The sequence below is a fragment of the Bacillus rossius genome, assembly GCF_032445375.1.
Source record: "Bacillus rossius redtenbacheri isolate Brsri chromosome 9 unlocalized genomic scaffold, Brsri_v3 Brsri_v3_scf9_2, whole genome shotgun sequence".
Classification (NCBI taxonomy): domain Eukaryota; kingdom Metazoa; phylum Arthropoda; class Insecta; order Phasmatodea; family Bacillidae; genus Bacillus; species Bacillus rossius.
Genome location: NW_026962013.1, coordinates 30,014,966 through 30,033,153, shown reverse-complemented (window position 1 = coordinate 30,033,153; position 18,188 = coordinate 30,014,966). Strand labels below are relative to the sequence as shown.

At 38.9% G+C, this 18,188-nt stretch overlaps 1 protein-coding gene across 1 annotated transcript in view; it reads right to left on the bottom strand.

Annotated features, from left to right (window-relative positions):
- LOC134542894 (alpha-1D adrenergic receptor-like) overlaps positions 1-18,188 on the bottom strand; it is a 186,238-nt gene that overhangs the window by 22,834 nt on the left and 145,216 nt on the right. Inside the window, exons 2-5 of the mRNA XM_063387478.1 lie at positions 17,452-17,957; positions 14,752-14,968; positions 7,086-7,313; positions 2,586-2,712 (exon numbers count right to left, since the gene is read on the bottom strand). Coding sequence (XP_063243548.1) covers positions 2,586-2,712; positions 7,086-7,313; positions 14,752-14,968; positions 17,452-17,822 — 943 coding nt within the window. The 5' untranslated portion in view covers positions 17,823-17,957. The remainder of the gene's footprint in view (positions 1-2,585; positions 2,713-7,085; positions 7,314-14,751; positions 14,969-17,451; positions 17,958-18,188) is intronic.

Here is an 18,188-nt window from a genome sequence, read left to right as displayed (position 1 = left end):
TGCAGAAAACAAGCAACCCAGCCGAGGCTTCAGCGCACAGTGTTGCCAAGTGTACGCAGAGAACAGGAAAACCAACCAAGGCCTCAGCGCACAGTGTTGCCAAGTGTACGCAGAGAACAGGCAACCCTGCCAAGGCCTCGGCGCACAGTGTTTCTAGGTACTATCTTTAATTTCCTACCAGGTCTACCAAGCACGCAGAAAACAGGCAACCCAGCCGAGACCTCAGCGTACAGTGCTGCCAAGTGTACGCAGACAACTGGCAAACCACGTTGGTGGTGTAGATAATGCATGAGAGACTCGAAATTAACGCTATTCCATTATATGCCATACAATTAAATGTTTCTTCTACTACGTTCTTCCGAAGAAATGAGTTTGCTTTATCTGGCTGGTAATTTTTCGTGAGTCGAGAAAAGTGTGCGAAACTATTAAAATGATGTCGCCTTCATGTTGCTAACCGCCAGCGTGTGCTTTTAAAATTATCTTTCGTCCGATTAAATCTATGAAGAAAAACCGTTAAAGAACTGGGAATAATTTGTGTGGATAAAGTAGACCTTTGAAGTGTTAAGAGTGAAGTATATAATAAAAACCCAGCTGTCAAGAAACTTAAAATAAATAAGCCACCGTATAGCCATACGATGAAGATATATCTCCATTAATTAATTATGAACGCTGATTACTAAACTGACACACTGTATTATAATATTTTTTTCTGGGTTTAATCGAGAAATCCTTGTACTTGGGCGAGTCAGCATAATTTATGGGTGACATTGTGGTGATATTTCGCATGTGCTGCGACTTAACGAGCATTACATTGCGTGCTTTGTCTCTCGTGCAATATGAGCTTAAGCGCGCGTTGAATATTCAGACATACAAGCAACCGACCAAAAGTTAAAAAACATATTAAGCGAAGTATACGAGAGTTCTTATTACGTGACGAGTTTTCACAATGGTTTTCATCACGAGCCTCGTTATCGCTCTTAACTAACTTTTTTTTTAGTGTTATGTTTGATGTTAATGATAGTGTGCCCTTTTTGATTTGCAAACAATAAAGTGATAGTTATACTATACTAGCTTCAGTACCCGGCGTTGCCCGGGCTGAACACAGGGTGGTATATTGACCGCGAGTTAATGCAAAATGGATAGCGCTATATGACAGTGTGGTGGACATGGAGAAATGACACACAATTTATGTTTGCCCAAGCCGATCATCCTGTGAACTGTTTGTTAGTTGATGCGTTGCAGCGCCATTCTCCATGTTCAAAAATGTATGTATGTATGTATGCTAATTTTCATGTAAATCGGTTTGAAAACGGTGTAGAAACAATGTGTTGCAGCGCCATCTACTGGCAAATTTAAAAAAAAAAAGGATAGTATAGAAACCTTCTCCATGAAAAAAAACACTTTGAAGTGCCAAATTTCTTGGCGATCGGTGAAACGGAGTCCGTTTGTTAACGTCATACATACCAATATCCTACTATATATATATATATATATATATGAAAATTAAATTACTACTGTGGTAAACAACTCATTAAGATAAATTTACACAAAGTAAAATTTTTTTTACATAATTAGCAATTTTTTATATATATATTAAATTGTTCCTGGACTTATTTTTGCAAAGGGGATGATAGACTTAAAACATTTTCGTGGACAAACACAATTGCTGATTTTCACTGTATGTCAAAACCACAAGAATGGACAAGAAAGATAACTACAGAATGATCCAAAATCCATCCTTGTATTTGTTTCCATGACAGACAGTGAAAACCAGTAATCGCGTTTTAGACTTAAATTTAATTCCTGTGATCCCTCGTGGGACATAGGGCGTTAACAAAGCAGCTCTATTTGGTCCTGTTTTCTGTTAACCTCCTCACTTCTCTTCGGGTGTTTCTTCCGTTAGTTTCCAAGTCAAGAAGGATATATTCACAAGTCCTTATCCCTCTTAACTCAATTTAAATAATAAAGCGCGTGTAACTCAGTCCACGAGGTACAGGAAAACTTCTTTGGCAATTCTAACCTCGATTCGTAAGTATATCGTAAGGGGTAAAACGGCAGGGAAAGAGAGAATTAAGGTAATTTTCGAAATAAACATGAATTAACAAAATTTTTGCTCACTTTCAAAATAAGCTCAAACTCCGTTATCTTGCCCTCTGCCCAAATACTCCCTTACTATATGCCAGCGAGTCGTGGTGGCGTCAGGCGCAGGTGCGACCCGCCTATCCCTGCAGCACGGCAGGGTTCAACCTGAGCCGCACGCCGCCACGTGAAGCGCGCTCAAGGGAACGAGGCCCGACGAGTTCTCTGCACCGTCCGCAACCTATTCTCCGTCCTTTTCGCGTTAGAAGGGAGGAATGACTAAGGCGTGATAGGCTTCGGCCTGAGACGCACTTAGGTCCCTCCCTAACCCGGACCCCTCCCAAACACACTTAGTTTTTAGTTAGGTTAGGAAAAAAAATGGCCTCGTGGGCGTGTGGTTAGCGTACCTAACTCTTGAACTAATTGGGAGAGGACGCACTGAAACTCGGGCTTGAAACTTTACTCCCGTCGCGCCAAAATGAGTTCCACTTGGGTGACAAGCTCACCCAGCATCTTGACGACGTGCTTGGTGGCCTTGGTGTGGGCGTTGCGGGCGAAGTTCTTCCTGCAGTCGTCCGCCTCGCACTCCTCCTTGGCCTGCTCGTTAACCGCCACCACCAGCGCCCTCTTGGGCTGCACCTGCGGACAACCGCCCATGACTAGCTTCTGTTCCATCCACCACTGCGGCGGCCATGGACTTCGCAGGGTCCTCACTCCCATGGAGGCCCTCCCCCGGGGAAATTTGGAAAACAAAAAAAAAATATTGGTTGTCTGTTAAGTCGGTTTACGGACGATAGTTCAACGTGACAACGCCATAACAAAACATTGATGAAATGATTGCATACTTTTATGAATAAAATTGAATCATTTTGTATTGAATTACCACTATTTTTAATGGATACAAAGAAGGAGTGAAATTAAATCTACAATTTAATTGATGAATTTACTTTTATTTGCACTCGTTAATTCGAATATGTTTATTACTTTAACGAAGAGATTATTTTAACAATAACTTTTGTACATGTTTTCTATTTAACTTCTTCCAATCTGTGTTATTCTGTTAAGGATAGGACGATGATAGGAAAAGTAGGAAACGAATGGGAGTGTTTCAAGTTTAATGTGCCTCGAAAAAGTCAAATCGATGGTTGTTCCAACCGAGTGGAAGAGAGATAGATGCGGCGCAAGCGTACAATGAGCGTAACGGGACACATCGTAACGGGACAATGCGCGTAACGGGACACTTTTTCGTGCGTGTAGCCGGCGTTCATCTATTTATTAGACGTCACGTCAAAATGCACACTTTCAAACAACATCTCTAAACCAACCTGTAACTTGAAATTCCGACAATGATTTTGCTAATTTATTTTAAGAATATTTTTTTTTAGTATTCTCCCTGATAAATCATCCTCAGGTGTGCTTACGATCAAATTTCCGGTACACTGTTTAAAAAAATTTTTTTTTTACTTAATTCCAGGCATCTTCGTATAATTTACGGCTACCTTCGTAAATGAACGGTTAATTATTTCACTTACATTGAGCACGAATCTGCAAGAATAATCTTGGTGTGCCACTTGAACGTTCAAAAAACCGTTTACCGTGTTTTCAGCGTGGCACGGAACTAAGAAGTAGGAACACGGAGTAGTTCGAACGAAGATTCAGTTAACCGGGATTACGATGATCTCTTCATTTGTTTCAGGAAATTTCCTAGTTAAAAAAAAGTCAATAAATTCACTGTAATTTTTAACAGTGTAGAATCGCGTCATTTTACGTGACGATAAAATATTCGAATTTTTATTTTCTAGTATGAATTAATGAGACGTTTTTGAATGTTTAAGTGGTACACCAAGATATGTATTGGCCAGCACATTAAGTAACAAGATACTAAAAATTAAATTTTTCATTTTCCCACCAATGTCCGTACTTTTAACAGAACACCAGACAAACAAATACAACTGGGAAACACCGGCGTGGGGTCCCGGGTGATTTCCCGGCTCGCTCTGCCCCAGAGCCGCCCCTGGAGAAAGGGTTAAAGTGCGTGGATGAATTAGCTCTGGACGAATCATGGCTTCACGTCGCTATTCATGCAGTAGTTTTGAGACACTTCTGGTGTCTCATGTTATTATGTTTAATGTTTAAATATGTTTTATTTTAATGTTAACGTAATTTTTTAGTTAATGCTTTCATATTTATTTTTATTTATGTCTTCAAAAGTCTCAGTTAAAATTAATCAAAGACTTTGGTTTTCCGCGCGGCCATTTACCTCTGTTGAATGGACTTGTCCACGTATGAAAGAGGGGGAATTAGCGGAGGGAGGTGGATGACGTCACGGGAGTGTGACGCATGCAGGGGAGAGACGTTTTGGACTCTTGCGAAGACAGAGGCTTGCGGGCATTGACCGACGACGGAACAGCTGATAGTTCCATGAATACGGGGTGTCGGTGTAGCACCGTGCATGGGAGTAGGGACGCGACCCACATGGTCGATGTTAGCTGTTAGCTGTGGAGAGTGCTACGTGGTGCCGTCACTGCCGCTGCCTGCATCAGCTTTTTTTATAATTTGGAAGGAACGGCAACATATTTACCGTAAGCGATCTTAAACTTCTCGTGAACCGCTAGTGTTAATGCACCTCGTGCCGAAGTGCGAAGACTGCTGCTATTTGACTGTGCTACATGTGTCACCTACGCCGAGTTTACACCCCGGGTACCCGGAGGCGCCGGACGCTCTACAGTGTTGGTAAATTTCTACTACACGGCGAGAATTACTGTAAGTAAAACTCTAATTTGTTATTGGTGGAAGAAGAAGTTGGTTTGGGACGGTATGCAAGCTTTGGTGTGGACTCCCTCCCCCCCCCCCTCCGCGTAGTTCAAGTACGGACTTATGCGAAGGCAAGGCCTTGGTGTTGTAGGTAACGTGATCACTACGGCCGGGCGTCACGTAAGGATTGTAATTTTTATGTCCTTTTTTTATGTATTTTATTCCGTGTATTATAATTTATCCTATTTGTTATGTGTCAGGATAAATTTATGAACTCTGCAATAATCTCTTCAACACACAATCGTTTAATTTTAGTTTCGCGTGTCTACCGTGTTTACGCGACTAGCCATGGTGAAGTTAAAGTCAGCTGGGTTCAAACAGAATGATTTTAACTGGCTGTCCTGGTAGGGACGGGCGTGGGTTGCTCGCCCCAACACGGGCTAGCAGACTACAGTTTCTTCTCATATATTTTCGTAAGATAAGTTTAAATAACAAGAATATAAAAAAAACTCAGTCATTAATTTCTAAAATACTGAGAAATAAATTAGGAAATACGCTAAAACTGACCACTTTCAGAAAAACTATGCACTGAAAAAATGTCACTTATAAAAAAATATAATCTTTAACCTCAAAAAAACCCTTTGACAAAAACATTTAAGCTTAAAAACCAAATCCATCTAGTCATTTTACCAAATTACACACACAATAAGGCAAGTAGATAATTTTTAATGGTTTTAATCTTTTAGCCACTCATATTTTGCGCTCCTACTTACCTACCTCGTTCGCAAGAAAAGCCGGGTACTTTTTTGAAATGGAACTATAAAGCCTTAATCTCACTTTGGAAGCTTTATTGATTACAATTAACCAGCAAAATTTTTGGCTAACAACAATCATGTACACTATGCGAGGAACACTTATGACGGTATACACACCTATATGCTAACTAGAACTTAATTTTTGTTTACATTGTCACGCAAAAGTTTTTCCTGCCCATAAAAATGGTAACTAACTAAAATTAAAAAATTACTTAATCATTTTAGACTATATAAACAAGTGCGATGCTAGATTAACTTTTTTAAATAAGTATTTATATCCTTTTCAAATAATACAAAACATTAAATAAAAAAGTTTGTTTGTTTTAATCGATTTCGTACTCCCTGCGATCTTACACAACTTGCGTTACAGCTTCCGTTTTACTGTTTTGTTTTAATTCGTTAATCGTTAAAATATTTTTTTGTCATATTGCATGATTTTTTCTTTTTTATATAGATAATTTTCTGAATATATAGATCTTAACGTAATTATAATAGTAGCACTAAATCACAAGCTTTCTTTTAGGTGTTAATTTTCCTGAACGTCTTAGTGTGTTTATTTTAAAAGGCAAAAATATATATTATTATAACGTTATTCTTTAGAGTTGAGTAATAACATGCACAGCTCGGATACTCTCTCTATCTCTGCCGAATAAAGCGCGTCAATATCTAGATCTATCTCCCTAGCTATAACACACTCTATATATCTAGCTCTCGCTCTATAACTCTATTCTATGTCTATATTTTTCTTTCTCACTATACCTCTCTACGTCTCTATCCCTGTACGTCTATATCTTTATTGACGTGACAACGTCTAATAAATCGATGAACGCTGGCTGCACGCACGAAAAAGTGTCCCGCAACTCACATTGTTCCGTTACGCTGTGTCCCGTTACGCTCATTGTACGCTTGCGCCGCATCTATCTCTCTTCCACTCGATTGGAACAACCATGGATTTGACTTTTTGGAGGCACATTAAACTTTAAACACTCCCATTCGTTTCCTACTTTTTCCTATCATCGTCCTATCCTTAACAGAATAACACAGATTGGAAGAAGTTAAATAGCAAACATGTATAAAAGTTATAGTTAAAATAATCTCTTCGTTAGAGTAATAAACATATTTGAACTAATGAGTGCAACTAAAATTAAATTTATCAATTGAATTGTAGATTTCATTTCACTCCTTCTTTGTATCCATACAAAATAGTGATAATTCAATAAAAAAACGATTCAACGATTCAATTTTATTCATAAAAGTATGCAATCATTTCATCAATGTTTTGTTATGACGTTGTCACGTTGAACTATCGTCCGTAAACCGACTTTACAGACAAAAATTTTTTTTTAATAAAACATTAGACGCGCACACACACACGCACATTGATTGCGTCAGCGAAGGATCGAACGCAGACAGGTACAATAGGGCGCGGAGGCCCACCTGGTCGCGCATGCGCACGCTGCCAGCCAGCGCGCTGGACCGCCGCAGCCGCAGGCCGATGAGCGCGTACAGCGCCGTGATGAGCGTCATGGGCGCCACGAAGAACAGCAAGGACGACAGCTCGAACGAGTGCGGCACCACGACCCTCTTGATGGCGCACACGGCGTGCTCCGGGTTCAGCACCTCGCCGCCGGCGTCAGTCTCGTACACCAGCCCGAACTGCATCGCCTGTCAGCAGCGGGGCACCAACACATTGCATGGCTCTGAGCAGTGGCGTAGCCAGGGGGGGGGGGTTTATGGGTTCAACCCCCCCCCCTCCCCTTAGCACCAAATCTTTAATTAATTTCTTATTCATCACTGAAACAAATATCATATTAAAATTAATAAAATATTTTACCATTAAAATATTTAAATTTAAGTACCGAAAACTGCTAAAATAGCACTATTTTACACCTTAAAATCCAAATTTTCCCAGGGGAGGCCCCCCGGACCCACCACTTTAATACGGGGGGGGGGGGCCATGCTTCTTAACACCCCCCATACACAAATCCTGGCTACGCCACTGGCTCTGAGTACTGGCCAGTAATAAACAGGACCGGGTTTAGAGGTCTGGAGGCCTCGGGGCAACAGAGGAGCGGAGGCCCCCTGGTCCCAAATTATTTTCCAAATAAAATGAAACAATTTTTTTTTTCAGTCGAGTTTTCCAAATAAATAATTCATTGTGAAATCAAGTAGATTCTCTTAGTATTTAAAAAAAAACATACATAAAGATAATCGGAGACAAGAATTATATGAAATTATTGTGGGGGCCCTCCGTTTGTGGAGGCCCCGGGGCTTTCGCCCCGGTTGTCCTCCCCTAAATCCGGCCCTGGTAATAACGCTGCCAAGCGTTCCAAACGACCGATAGCATAAAATACGGTGGTTTACTTTTTATTGTTCCGTTGATGATTAATCTATAATTGTCCTGACTCTCCAGCTGCTCGGAGACAACTGACCAGCCGCTCGTTCGTTAGCTAGGAACCCCCTCTACCGAATCCAGTCGGTGCGCGCACGCTCCGAAGTACAGTCGCGGCGGAAGAAAATCAGTCCTATTACTTTCCGGACGAACCCTGTATTATAGTATTAAGCTATCAGGAGCAGAGAGGTAGTGTACACCATTAACACTGATTATGCACCACATGCCATCACTTTGCTAATTATAATCTCCTAATACCATACTGAATAATACCTGCAGTTAATTAATCAGGTATTTTAGAAGCTACTTACTCATAGACAAGTTTCTATTTGAAATACTTGGCTATTAGAACTAGAGAGGAGGTATCAGGATTAATTTTTCATCCCACTATTACTACTAAAGTCCATTTAATCGATCAATTCTTAGTGCCTATCAGTATCGGAACCCAGTGACTTTTTAAGCGAGCCATTTCATTTGATAGTATTAGGCTATTAGGAGCATAGAGGAGATGTACATCCTTAACACTGATTATGCACCACAATGACACCAGCTTGTAACTTATAATCTAATATCATGCTGAAAGCTAACTGAAATTAATTACTTTTAAGACCAGAGAGGCAGTATCAGAATTAGTTCATTTGACAGTCCAAAGTCACTACAAATTAAATGCCACCTCTCCTTTTCTGTCTGTTTGTTGGTCTGATTTATTACTGTATTATGCAAAAACTAATAAGAGGGAGTATTATTATCTATACTTATAATAAAAATTAAAATTCTGTAAATTAAAATGAAATAATGAAAAAATATTGTAAATGGACATTTACATTATTCAGAAATCAAATATATTTTTTTTTAATTTACGTGTGTTTGTCTGTATGTTGGTCTGTTTGATAAATCCCCTTTAAGTGCCAGAACGCTGGATTCCTTTCGTTTACTTTTGTAGACTATATCTTAACATACACAATTTATTCTCATTACCTTTACAAGTTCTTATAAATTGAAGCTCGCTGTTTTCCTTTTTTTTGGGCTTGGTAGGAATAAATCTTTTTTATTGACTTAACATCTGATCGACAGCGAGGAGATTAGTGATGGCTATACTCAACCGCACTAAACATAGATATTGGAGAAAATATCGGCCAACGCCTATTAGAGAACAGTCCTAGTTTTTTCTAGAAATTTATTAGAAATAAAACTAATGGCTCACCATAAGCGTATCGTTTAATCTGCCGAGCATTGCATGAATTTAAAAAAATGCTGATTTGTAACTGTGAACCTAGATGATATGGCAGTTTTGCAGTTCTTGGAGGTTATTTTTTTTTTCATAGCCTCCCTGACCCAGTTGCTTCAAAACCGCAAACAGAAAGCCTGGTGTGGAGGGGTAGGCAGGTCAGACGTTTAATAAAGACATTCCTCTGCCTCGTTGTACCGTCGCTTGTTGCTCGTGTTTCGTGTAGCTTTACGACATGACCCAGAGCCTGCCTTTCATCTTCCTCAAGGTCTCTGCTACGCACGCATCTGACGTCACGTCAGAGGTTACCAATTTCGTGAATCATTTGTGTTTCCGTAACCCTCTCGCCATCCATTTAGGGATTTAGTTTGGTTTGATTCGATCGTTATATTTTCGTTGTTGTTATTAATAAAAAAAATGGACGGTATGTTCATTGTATGAAATTGGTGGATTTAGTAACAACCAAGGCGAAGAGAATGGTTTATTGGTGTTCATAATAAATCAGGAAGTGCAGAAAATATTTCTTACGTAATTTTAAAACATGAGTAAAATTTACAAGTACCTACGTATTTTTGTGATCGTTGACAGCCATAAACTTGTGTTTGTTTCTGTTAGCTACTGAAATTTTCCAGTAACCTTCAAGTTGTAAGCATTCAGCTTAAAGATTTGTTGAAAAAGCTGTATTTCACCCAGATTGCATTTTTATTCATTAAATTTAAGCATTATCGTGGATCAGCCATGAAGTTTTTATTTTAAAATCTTATTTCGCTTTAGAAATATATAATACCAAGGAAAAATGTTATCGATCTTCAATTTTAAAAGGGTTGTGGTCTTGAACTTCACCTGAAAAAGAAACCTAAAGGTAGTTTGTCCTTTAACAACGCAATATTACATGTCTTTGAGGTTAGATTGAAATAAATTGACTAAATTTTCACCTATTATATGTAGCAAACAATATGTAGTTCTTTAAATCTATAAAATCATGAGGCGATATTATGCCTAATCTGAGTGCAAAACACAAATAAATGTTAACCAAAAACTATTCACATATCCCTTCATAAATACTTAATCACCGATTTTAAAGTCTCCCATTGAAGTTAATTGATTTTTCCAACATTATATTTAACGTAATAATGGCTGTGATAAGAGTTCGAGTAAGGCTTAATTCAATAGTAAGTAGATATTGATCATATCCTCTAGATTACACTGTAATATCATAATAATTATAAGTTTTGATACTAAACAAAGTATTATTTTGAGAATTATATAATAATTCGTGTCCCTTTAAAATAATCACATCTGTTAATTTCTTGCCAAAAAACCTTTAAAGGACCAAAATTTTGTTATTTTTTTAAAATGCAGATATTGAAACACTAAAAAGATTTTAAATTGTTTTAAACAAGCCTTCTACTAACCAGCTATTTTACATACAGAAAAATATTTTCAGAAAATGATGAAACCCGCATTTTCGAAATATGTAGTATTCATCCAGATGGAATTGTGCCAATGTTTCTTTTTTCCTTACTGTTGAAAAATACGAGATATACAAACGTCCAAATTCAACACCAGCAATGCAAAGACAGTAAACGACTGCGCATCTAGTAATGTGAATTTTTTTTAACCCATTCACATTTCATACCCTAATGTGATAAAAAGATGCCCTGCTGATAGGGTAAAGTGGATGAAGTTCTAAGTTAAACCGATAGACTGTAAAGGTTCAAAAACTTCATACAAACGTACAGTTGGTACGGAAAAGTAAATAGGTTATCCCATCCTCATGTGAAACAATGTTTTGGCTAACTACCCTAAATTAATTAGAAAATGGAAATTATTTAAATTCCGTAACATTATCGCCTACATTCTAGACCATTCATGAACAAAACGTAGCCAAGAAATTGACTAACTGCCCCGAACCATCCCGATTGAAATACCGAAGTTCGAATCAGTACAAGAGGTTGGCTGTTCTGCATTCAAGAAAATAAATTTGTGTTTTTGAATGTTTAAACGGATTTGCAATTCCACGTATTTCTAAAAAACAATAATAATAATTCCAAGAACAAAATTTGTTTGCGATTAATGAATTAAGTCAATCACTGAGAACTACCCTAAGAAAAAATCATGCAGGCCCTTACAAGGTTTTGTAGATAAGCGGGAAGATAATTTTACTACCTAGGGTTCTGATTTTTTCAATAACCTACGTCACCACGAGATACCATCGACATATTACTAGGTACCATTAAGCTTTCACTCGATAAAACTCGGAAACACCGGAATCATACGCACTGCCAGTTAAGCCATAACCGCAGGACGATAATTGTCATTTTAAATACATCTAATTATTTCACCGCTATCAAAAAAAATTTTCCTCAGGAGAAAATATCTTTTAGCTAACTTCAACACTTACATGCCTTAGAAATTATCACAAACTGGTATCGGCGTGAGACTTTTAACTACAAAACAGTTTACAGCGTACAAATGTTTCCCCATTCAACATTTTTTATTCACACGTCTGGTCAACGCGATAAAATTACTCGCCACTCCCGCTGAAACAAAAATTTGAGTTATGACGTACCACCAAAGAGTAGCCACACATTTTTTTCTTAAGTGTTGTGGCCTCAGCTATTTTTTTTCTAAAATTAATGCGATGCTTGACGTATTCGACGGGTCCAGAAAAAGTGATGGATGTAGTAGCACCATTATAGGCTTGGAAGCCTTGGTCGATAGCACTTGTCTGCTTTGAATAACAGGCGCCTAAGAATCTTGGCGTAATCTGAAAAAGTGCTGAACGCATCCTACTATACTGCCATCAGACACCACTTACCGAAGTAGCTTTTGAATGTAAATGAAGAATTTCAGTTTGAGTCATCACCAAAGTACCACTGTTAATTCATGTGTAATAAAGATTAAATGTAAAAAAAAAATACATTTTTAATCTATCTAGGAAAAAAATTTTAACACTACAATGTGCTAAGTAAAGTAATTTATTAATATAGAGCTAACATAAATATAACTATTCATCTGGTCATAAATAATTACTGATTTTGGGAGTTGTGTGTGCAAATAATAGTTTTTAATTTGGTAATATATATATATATATATATATATATATATATATAATACGAGAATCTAATGTAAGAAAACACCTGTTACGTCTTCAAGTGTCATGAGCCTAGTGTTAGAAAAAGGCATTGGATTGTTATTATTTAGAAACTGCTTATTCCTGATATTAACATGTAGTTAAGTTGTTATTTAGTAATTACCTTCTCTATCTATCTTTCTTGTCTGCAAATGAACTGGCCCTAAGCAGAACATAAGCGCGAGCCCCCAGTAATGTTCTAGCTTGAAAGGCTGTATAATGGGCAAGGAACGAAGGATAAATTGTTTTAAGTGAAACGGAAGGATCCTGTGGATTCTCTCAGACCTCGCATAAAGGATGCAAAATTTCGCAAATGTGAAATACGTGTAAGTGGTTAAGACAAAGGAAAGTGATAGCTTGATTACAACAATGGGAGAGCGATTTACGTGGTTGTATTCAACACGAAACATCGAACATCGTTTATATCTAATATCTAAATATTTCACAAGGATTGACGATAAAAAATTTGTTAAAAAATTGAAACAGTAAAGCTAAGCTAAAATAATAATGGACATCGCCCTGCCAATTGGGAAGTAATTATTAAGGAGAACGCGTGATAGAATTCCGTAAATTATTTGCTCCGAAAATCGTGTTTAAATATGACCCGTTATTTTGTGAAATGTAGCTTGATTATGCTGGAATCTCTACAGCGTAAAATCCAAAACGTAAGAGTGCGTAAGAGAATTTTCAACTAGGACATTACTTAACCCAAATCAAAATGAGGTATCAACCTAACCGAGCCATACTTAACGCCACGGATTGCCAAGAGCTGATCACAGGATCCCTCAAGCAGAACGACAACGCTTTCTTACAAGTCAAGAGAGAGCAGGATTCCAAGGGATTGGTTCGCCTATGCTGTACATTTCTAAATCAATCCTTAAATTAGGCAGGCCTCCGAAGAAACTAAAAAGAATAAAATGTGAAACATGGACTGTGATAATCCCTTCATAACCTAATCGATGGTGGAATCAGCAGAAAGGACATAAAACACATTAAATATATAATATTATTTCTTCAATATGCACAACGTAACCTCAAAAATAATCCCATGTTTGTGGCAAAAATATGCATATAAAAGTAAAACATGATTTTCCCCAAAAAACCTCCAAAATTAACTAAAAGAAAACCTCCTGCCCCCCCCCCCCCCCTTGCCCTCGTAATTTTTTTGAAGTGAAAACTTCTTTAGCCACGTTGAGCGATTTTTGGTAGGGGAAAAACTTATGGGTTCACGTCACCGACATGCTAGTGATGTGTTGCGCCAGACTAGCGAATCGCAGCGGCCTGTGTACCTGTATACGCATATATACACTAATACATTGTATATACTGGACTGTGTCATGTGAGTGTTGGACTCTTTTTGGATGGGTAAAATCTTGTGAGTTCGCATCACCGACATGCTGTAGTAGCAGTAAGTGAAGTTAAATTTTACCACGTGAATACATGACCTAGGTCTGACATCACTGGTAAGTCATAGCTAGGTATTGAATTTTGATGTAATTTTGACATACCACTGACATCTGTTGTGACTAAAAAATGATGTAAGGATAAATGATATCATGCTGACATCGTACTTATATAATACCAAAATCATTTTCTTACGTACATTTGACGTAGAAATGAGGTTATATTACACATTTAAAAACAAAGTTTTAAGTTTTCACTTCTGTTGACAGTCCACATTAATGGCTATTTTTTTTAATGGCTAACCATAAGCTCTAAGTTTCATTCAAGCAAATTATATAACATTTAAGAGAACTACATGATTCCAGTTAAAAGTTTCAAGACATTCTCAACTGAGATACACTGCAAGAATGATTGCAATTCTAAAAGCCCTTGTAAAACTCTAACTTTAAATCTCCAATAATACAGTAAAAATCATAAATAAACTGACCGTCATCACCGTAGAGATGCGTAAATAGGATGACATGATCTTGAAATCAGTAACCATACAATCTTAATAAAAAAATGTGTTGAACAAATATCACACTCTTTTAGTGATTCTTGCAAAAGGAAAGATTGAAATATATTTATTGGATATACGCCACTGCTGCTTTACACTAGATGTCGTATAAAAGACTCAAGAATGGACAAAAAAAATGTATAAACACAAGGATAGTAATCCAGAATCAGCTGATGTAAAATGTTTTGACATTTGGAATTTTGATGAAGGGAAAATGAAAAAAATTTCCTTCACCAATAAAGACACTCGACGTTCTGTTTACATATTGACAGAATGTGTCCAACGCAATGTTTTTAAATCTATCTTCCCCATGGCAAGACCCTCCCGGTCGTACCCCCCTCCCCCCCCCCAAGGGAACCAAGAAGGGGGGGAGGGGGTTGTGCCCACCTGCGGCACGGCGAGGCACAGCGCCAGCGCCCAGATGCCGACCACGAACTTGACGGCGCGCGACAGCTTGGACACCACGTGCGACTGGAACGGGTGGCAGATGGCCACGTAGCGCTCCACCGTGAACGCCGTGATGGTCAGCACCGTGGCGTTGGCCGACGTCTCGGCGGCGAAGCCTTGCAGCACGCAGAACGGCTCGCCGAACACGTACGGGTACCTGCGGGGACCCCACACGTGATTAGTACAAAATATAACAGGGGCTGCTGGCACTGGGTTATGAGTGTGCTGTTGTGGTTTTTCCGCCATCTTGGATTGTGACGTCACGGCGGCCATCTTGGATGACCGTGACCTTGACCTTTGACCTTCAAAATTTGATGAAGCGTGAAGCACTCTGTAGGCGTGGATCACGGCGAGGACTTTTGGGAATGCCACGTGAGTAGTTTATAATAGGGGCTACTAGCACTGGGTTCTGGATGTAGTGTTGTGTGTTTTCCGCCATCTTGGATTGTGACGTCACGGCGGACATCTTGGATGACCGTGCCCTTGACCTTCAAATGTCAAAGGTCAAAGGTCAGGGTCAAAGGTCAATGTCACGGTCATCCAAGATGTCCGCCGTGACGTCAGAATCCAAGATGGCGGAAAACACCACAACACTACACCCAGAACCCAGTGCTAGTAGCCCCTATTATAAACTACTCACGTGACATTCCAAAAAGTCCTCGCCGTGATCCACGCCTACAGAGTGCTTCACGCTTGGACTGTAGTAATGAGTTACACAGCAGATCGATGCTACCCGGCTTGTTAACATTAACAATCATATTTTGTACGCCATCGTTATTTATAATAATTTGTTTCATTGTTATATTTCAATTTCAATATTTGCTGATTTTTCTAAGACTGTTAAATAGGGTCAATTGGCAGTAATATTACAATTTTAGTCATGCTAAAACAACAACAAAAATAGTAATTAAATGCTAAAAATCAATTTGTATTTCACTGGAGAAACTATTTGTAGATGTTGGCCCCTTTAATAACGATAAATTCCGTTAAATTATGTGATATGATCAAACAGAGGCAAAATTTATAATATTAAGTGATATATAAATAATTCTTAACAAAAACGACTGAAAAAGATAGTGTCTTTCAATTATTTCTCCTAAGAAGTAAAAAAAAAATATTTTACTATGTGATTTTCGTTTCGATGAAATACAACGAGAAAATAATTTCCAAAATTCTATTTCCAAATTTTCCTTTACTAAGTATAATGTATCAAATACACTAAAAAAAAATATTATTGCTTTACGAAGTTGTGTATGCAAATTGTGTGTTCTATGGCGTACATCTGGTATATCTGGCAACACAACACACCGAAATAAGAACAGCACTCATGGCAGAAATTTTGCATCGGAAAGAGAGAGAAAAGTGCCCATTAAAATACATACTGCAAACTAAGGATGAGACACGCTATAGTGTGATGCTCTGATGGTGACACTGCAGAATCTTAATCAGAATAGGCCTGAAATCGTGCCTGAATTTCGGATCCTCATTATTTCCTTAAATCACCTCAGGATAATCCTGGTATGCCCACCTCGGTAGCAGCTGATTAAGGATGTAAAACATATTCTGGACTTGCTCACAACTGCGCAAACACCAGGAACCAGTTACCTCCACAAAATACTTGAGCTACTAGACTTATAGAGAGTTATTCATGAACAAGCAGCAAGATCACAGATTTACACGTGGCGTGCAGTCAAACACATGTTACTGTACCTGTTGCATCAGCCAGGAGGTAGTCAACTTTAGTCGAGATTTAAAAGTAGTACAGTTTTCATCAGCTCCCCAGCCGAAAAGGTATTATTTACTAAAGGTCATGGTTAAAGACCCTGAAATTTCGGGGACTCATTTAGCTGCAAAGAATAACTCAAAATGTTGTGTGATTTTCTTTACTTTGGGGATGAAGAATTATTTTTGACATGCCTTTTACAGAAAGAACCATTCATGCCAGGTGATGTTTAACCCAGTCAGGTGATTTATAACCGAAATTTTTAACAGTTTGTTTGATTTTAAAAGTGCGTTGTTACCCTTGTGATTCGGCCCGGCTATTGAAGCTTCGATGGGCCAATGAGAATGCAGATATTGCTTAACATAAAACCGTAATTAGTCTGAAACTAATTCAATTCTAATCTATTCATTTGCTTTGTAAAAGTTTTTTTGGGAGACCTAAGATGCCAATAAAATCAATACGTCCTGTGAAATAACTTCTCATAATTAAAATTCTAGCACGAATAAGTTAAAGTATTTTCTAGACTATCATGACTGAATTCAGGGATACCGAGAGAAATAAAGGGCCTGGAAACAAAAAAGAATTTGTCATGCATCCTATCAATTCAAAATTATAAAAAAATCTAACGACTATAAACATTACTATGGCCTTAACTGTAAATTTGATCTTTAGGTTTCGCATTATAACTTAAGTTTTCCTATGAATTAGGCCTATATTATCAAAAGACTAAAAAATATTCGTCTCATCTGGGTGAACGCAAGCATTTGGAAAAAAAAAATACCTGGGGGTCTCCCTGGCACCAGGATCCTGGACTGAAAAATCTTTCACCATTTCTGAAAGTAATTTACCGTTAAAGAAAGAAACCAAATGGAGAGGGGTGATTGGTGTTGGAGATTGGCCACGGCGGCGAACAGCACCTGGACCAGATGGAGTACACCTCCGGTGGCAGGCCCGACACCAGCAGCAGCAGGTCGGACACGGCGAGGCTGAACAGGTAGTAGTTGGTGGCCGTGTGCATGTGCTTGTTGCGCGCGATCACCACGCACGTGCTCACGTTGCCGACGACCCCCAGCACGAAGATGAGCGCGTAGACCGCCGTGACGGGCAGCACGACGGCCAAGGAGTCGCGCTTCGGGCCCCAGCCACCTCCTCCTCCTCCTCCTCCTCCTCCTCCTCCTTCACCGGGGGGAGGCGTCGACGTCGTCGGCAGCAGAAGGAGCGTCGCATTGTCGGCGAGCGTCGCTAGCACCTCGGCCGCCGGCGCCGAGCCGTCGTAAGCCACGTGCATGGCCGTCAGCGACCTCCCCTCCGGGTCACGCGCGGCTCGGACTGCCCCAGAGGAGGTTCCTTCTTCTCTGTCGCCATCACTTGCTCCGGCACTTCGGCGCGCCCTCGTGGATAGCCCGTGCGATTCTTCGATGACCTTCAAAAAAGACACATTCACTTGTCATCTATACTAATATTATAAAGCTGAAGAGTTTGTTTGTTTGGTTGTTTGTTTGAACGCGCTAATCTCAGGAACCACTGGTCCGATTTGAAAAAAAATTATTTCAGTGTTTGATAGTACATTTATCGAGGAAGACTATAGGCTATATTATATTATCAATAACATTAGGGATCCTTACTATAAAAGTCCAATTTAGAATCAAATGCG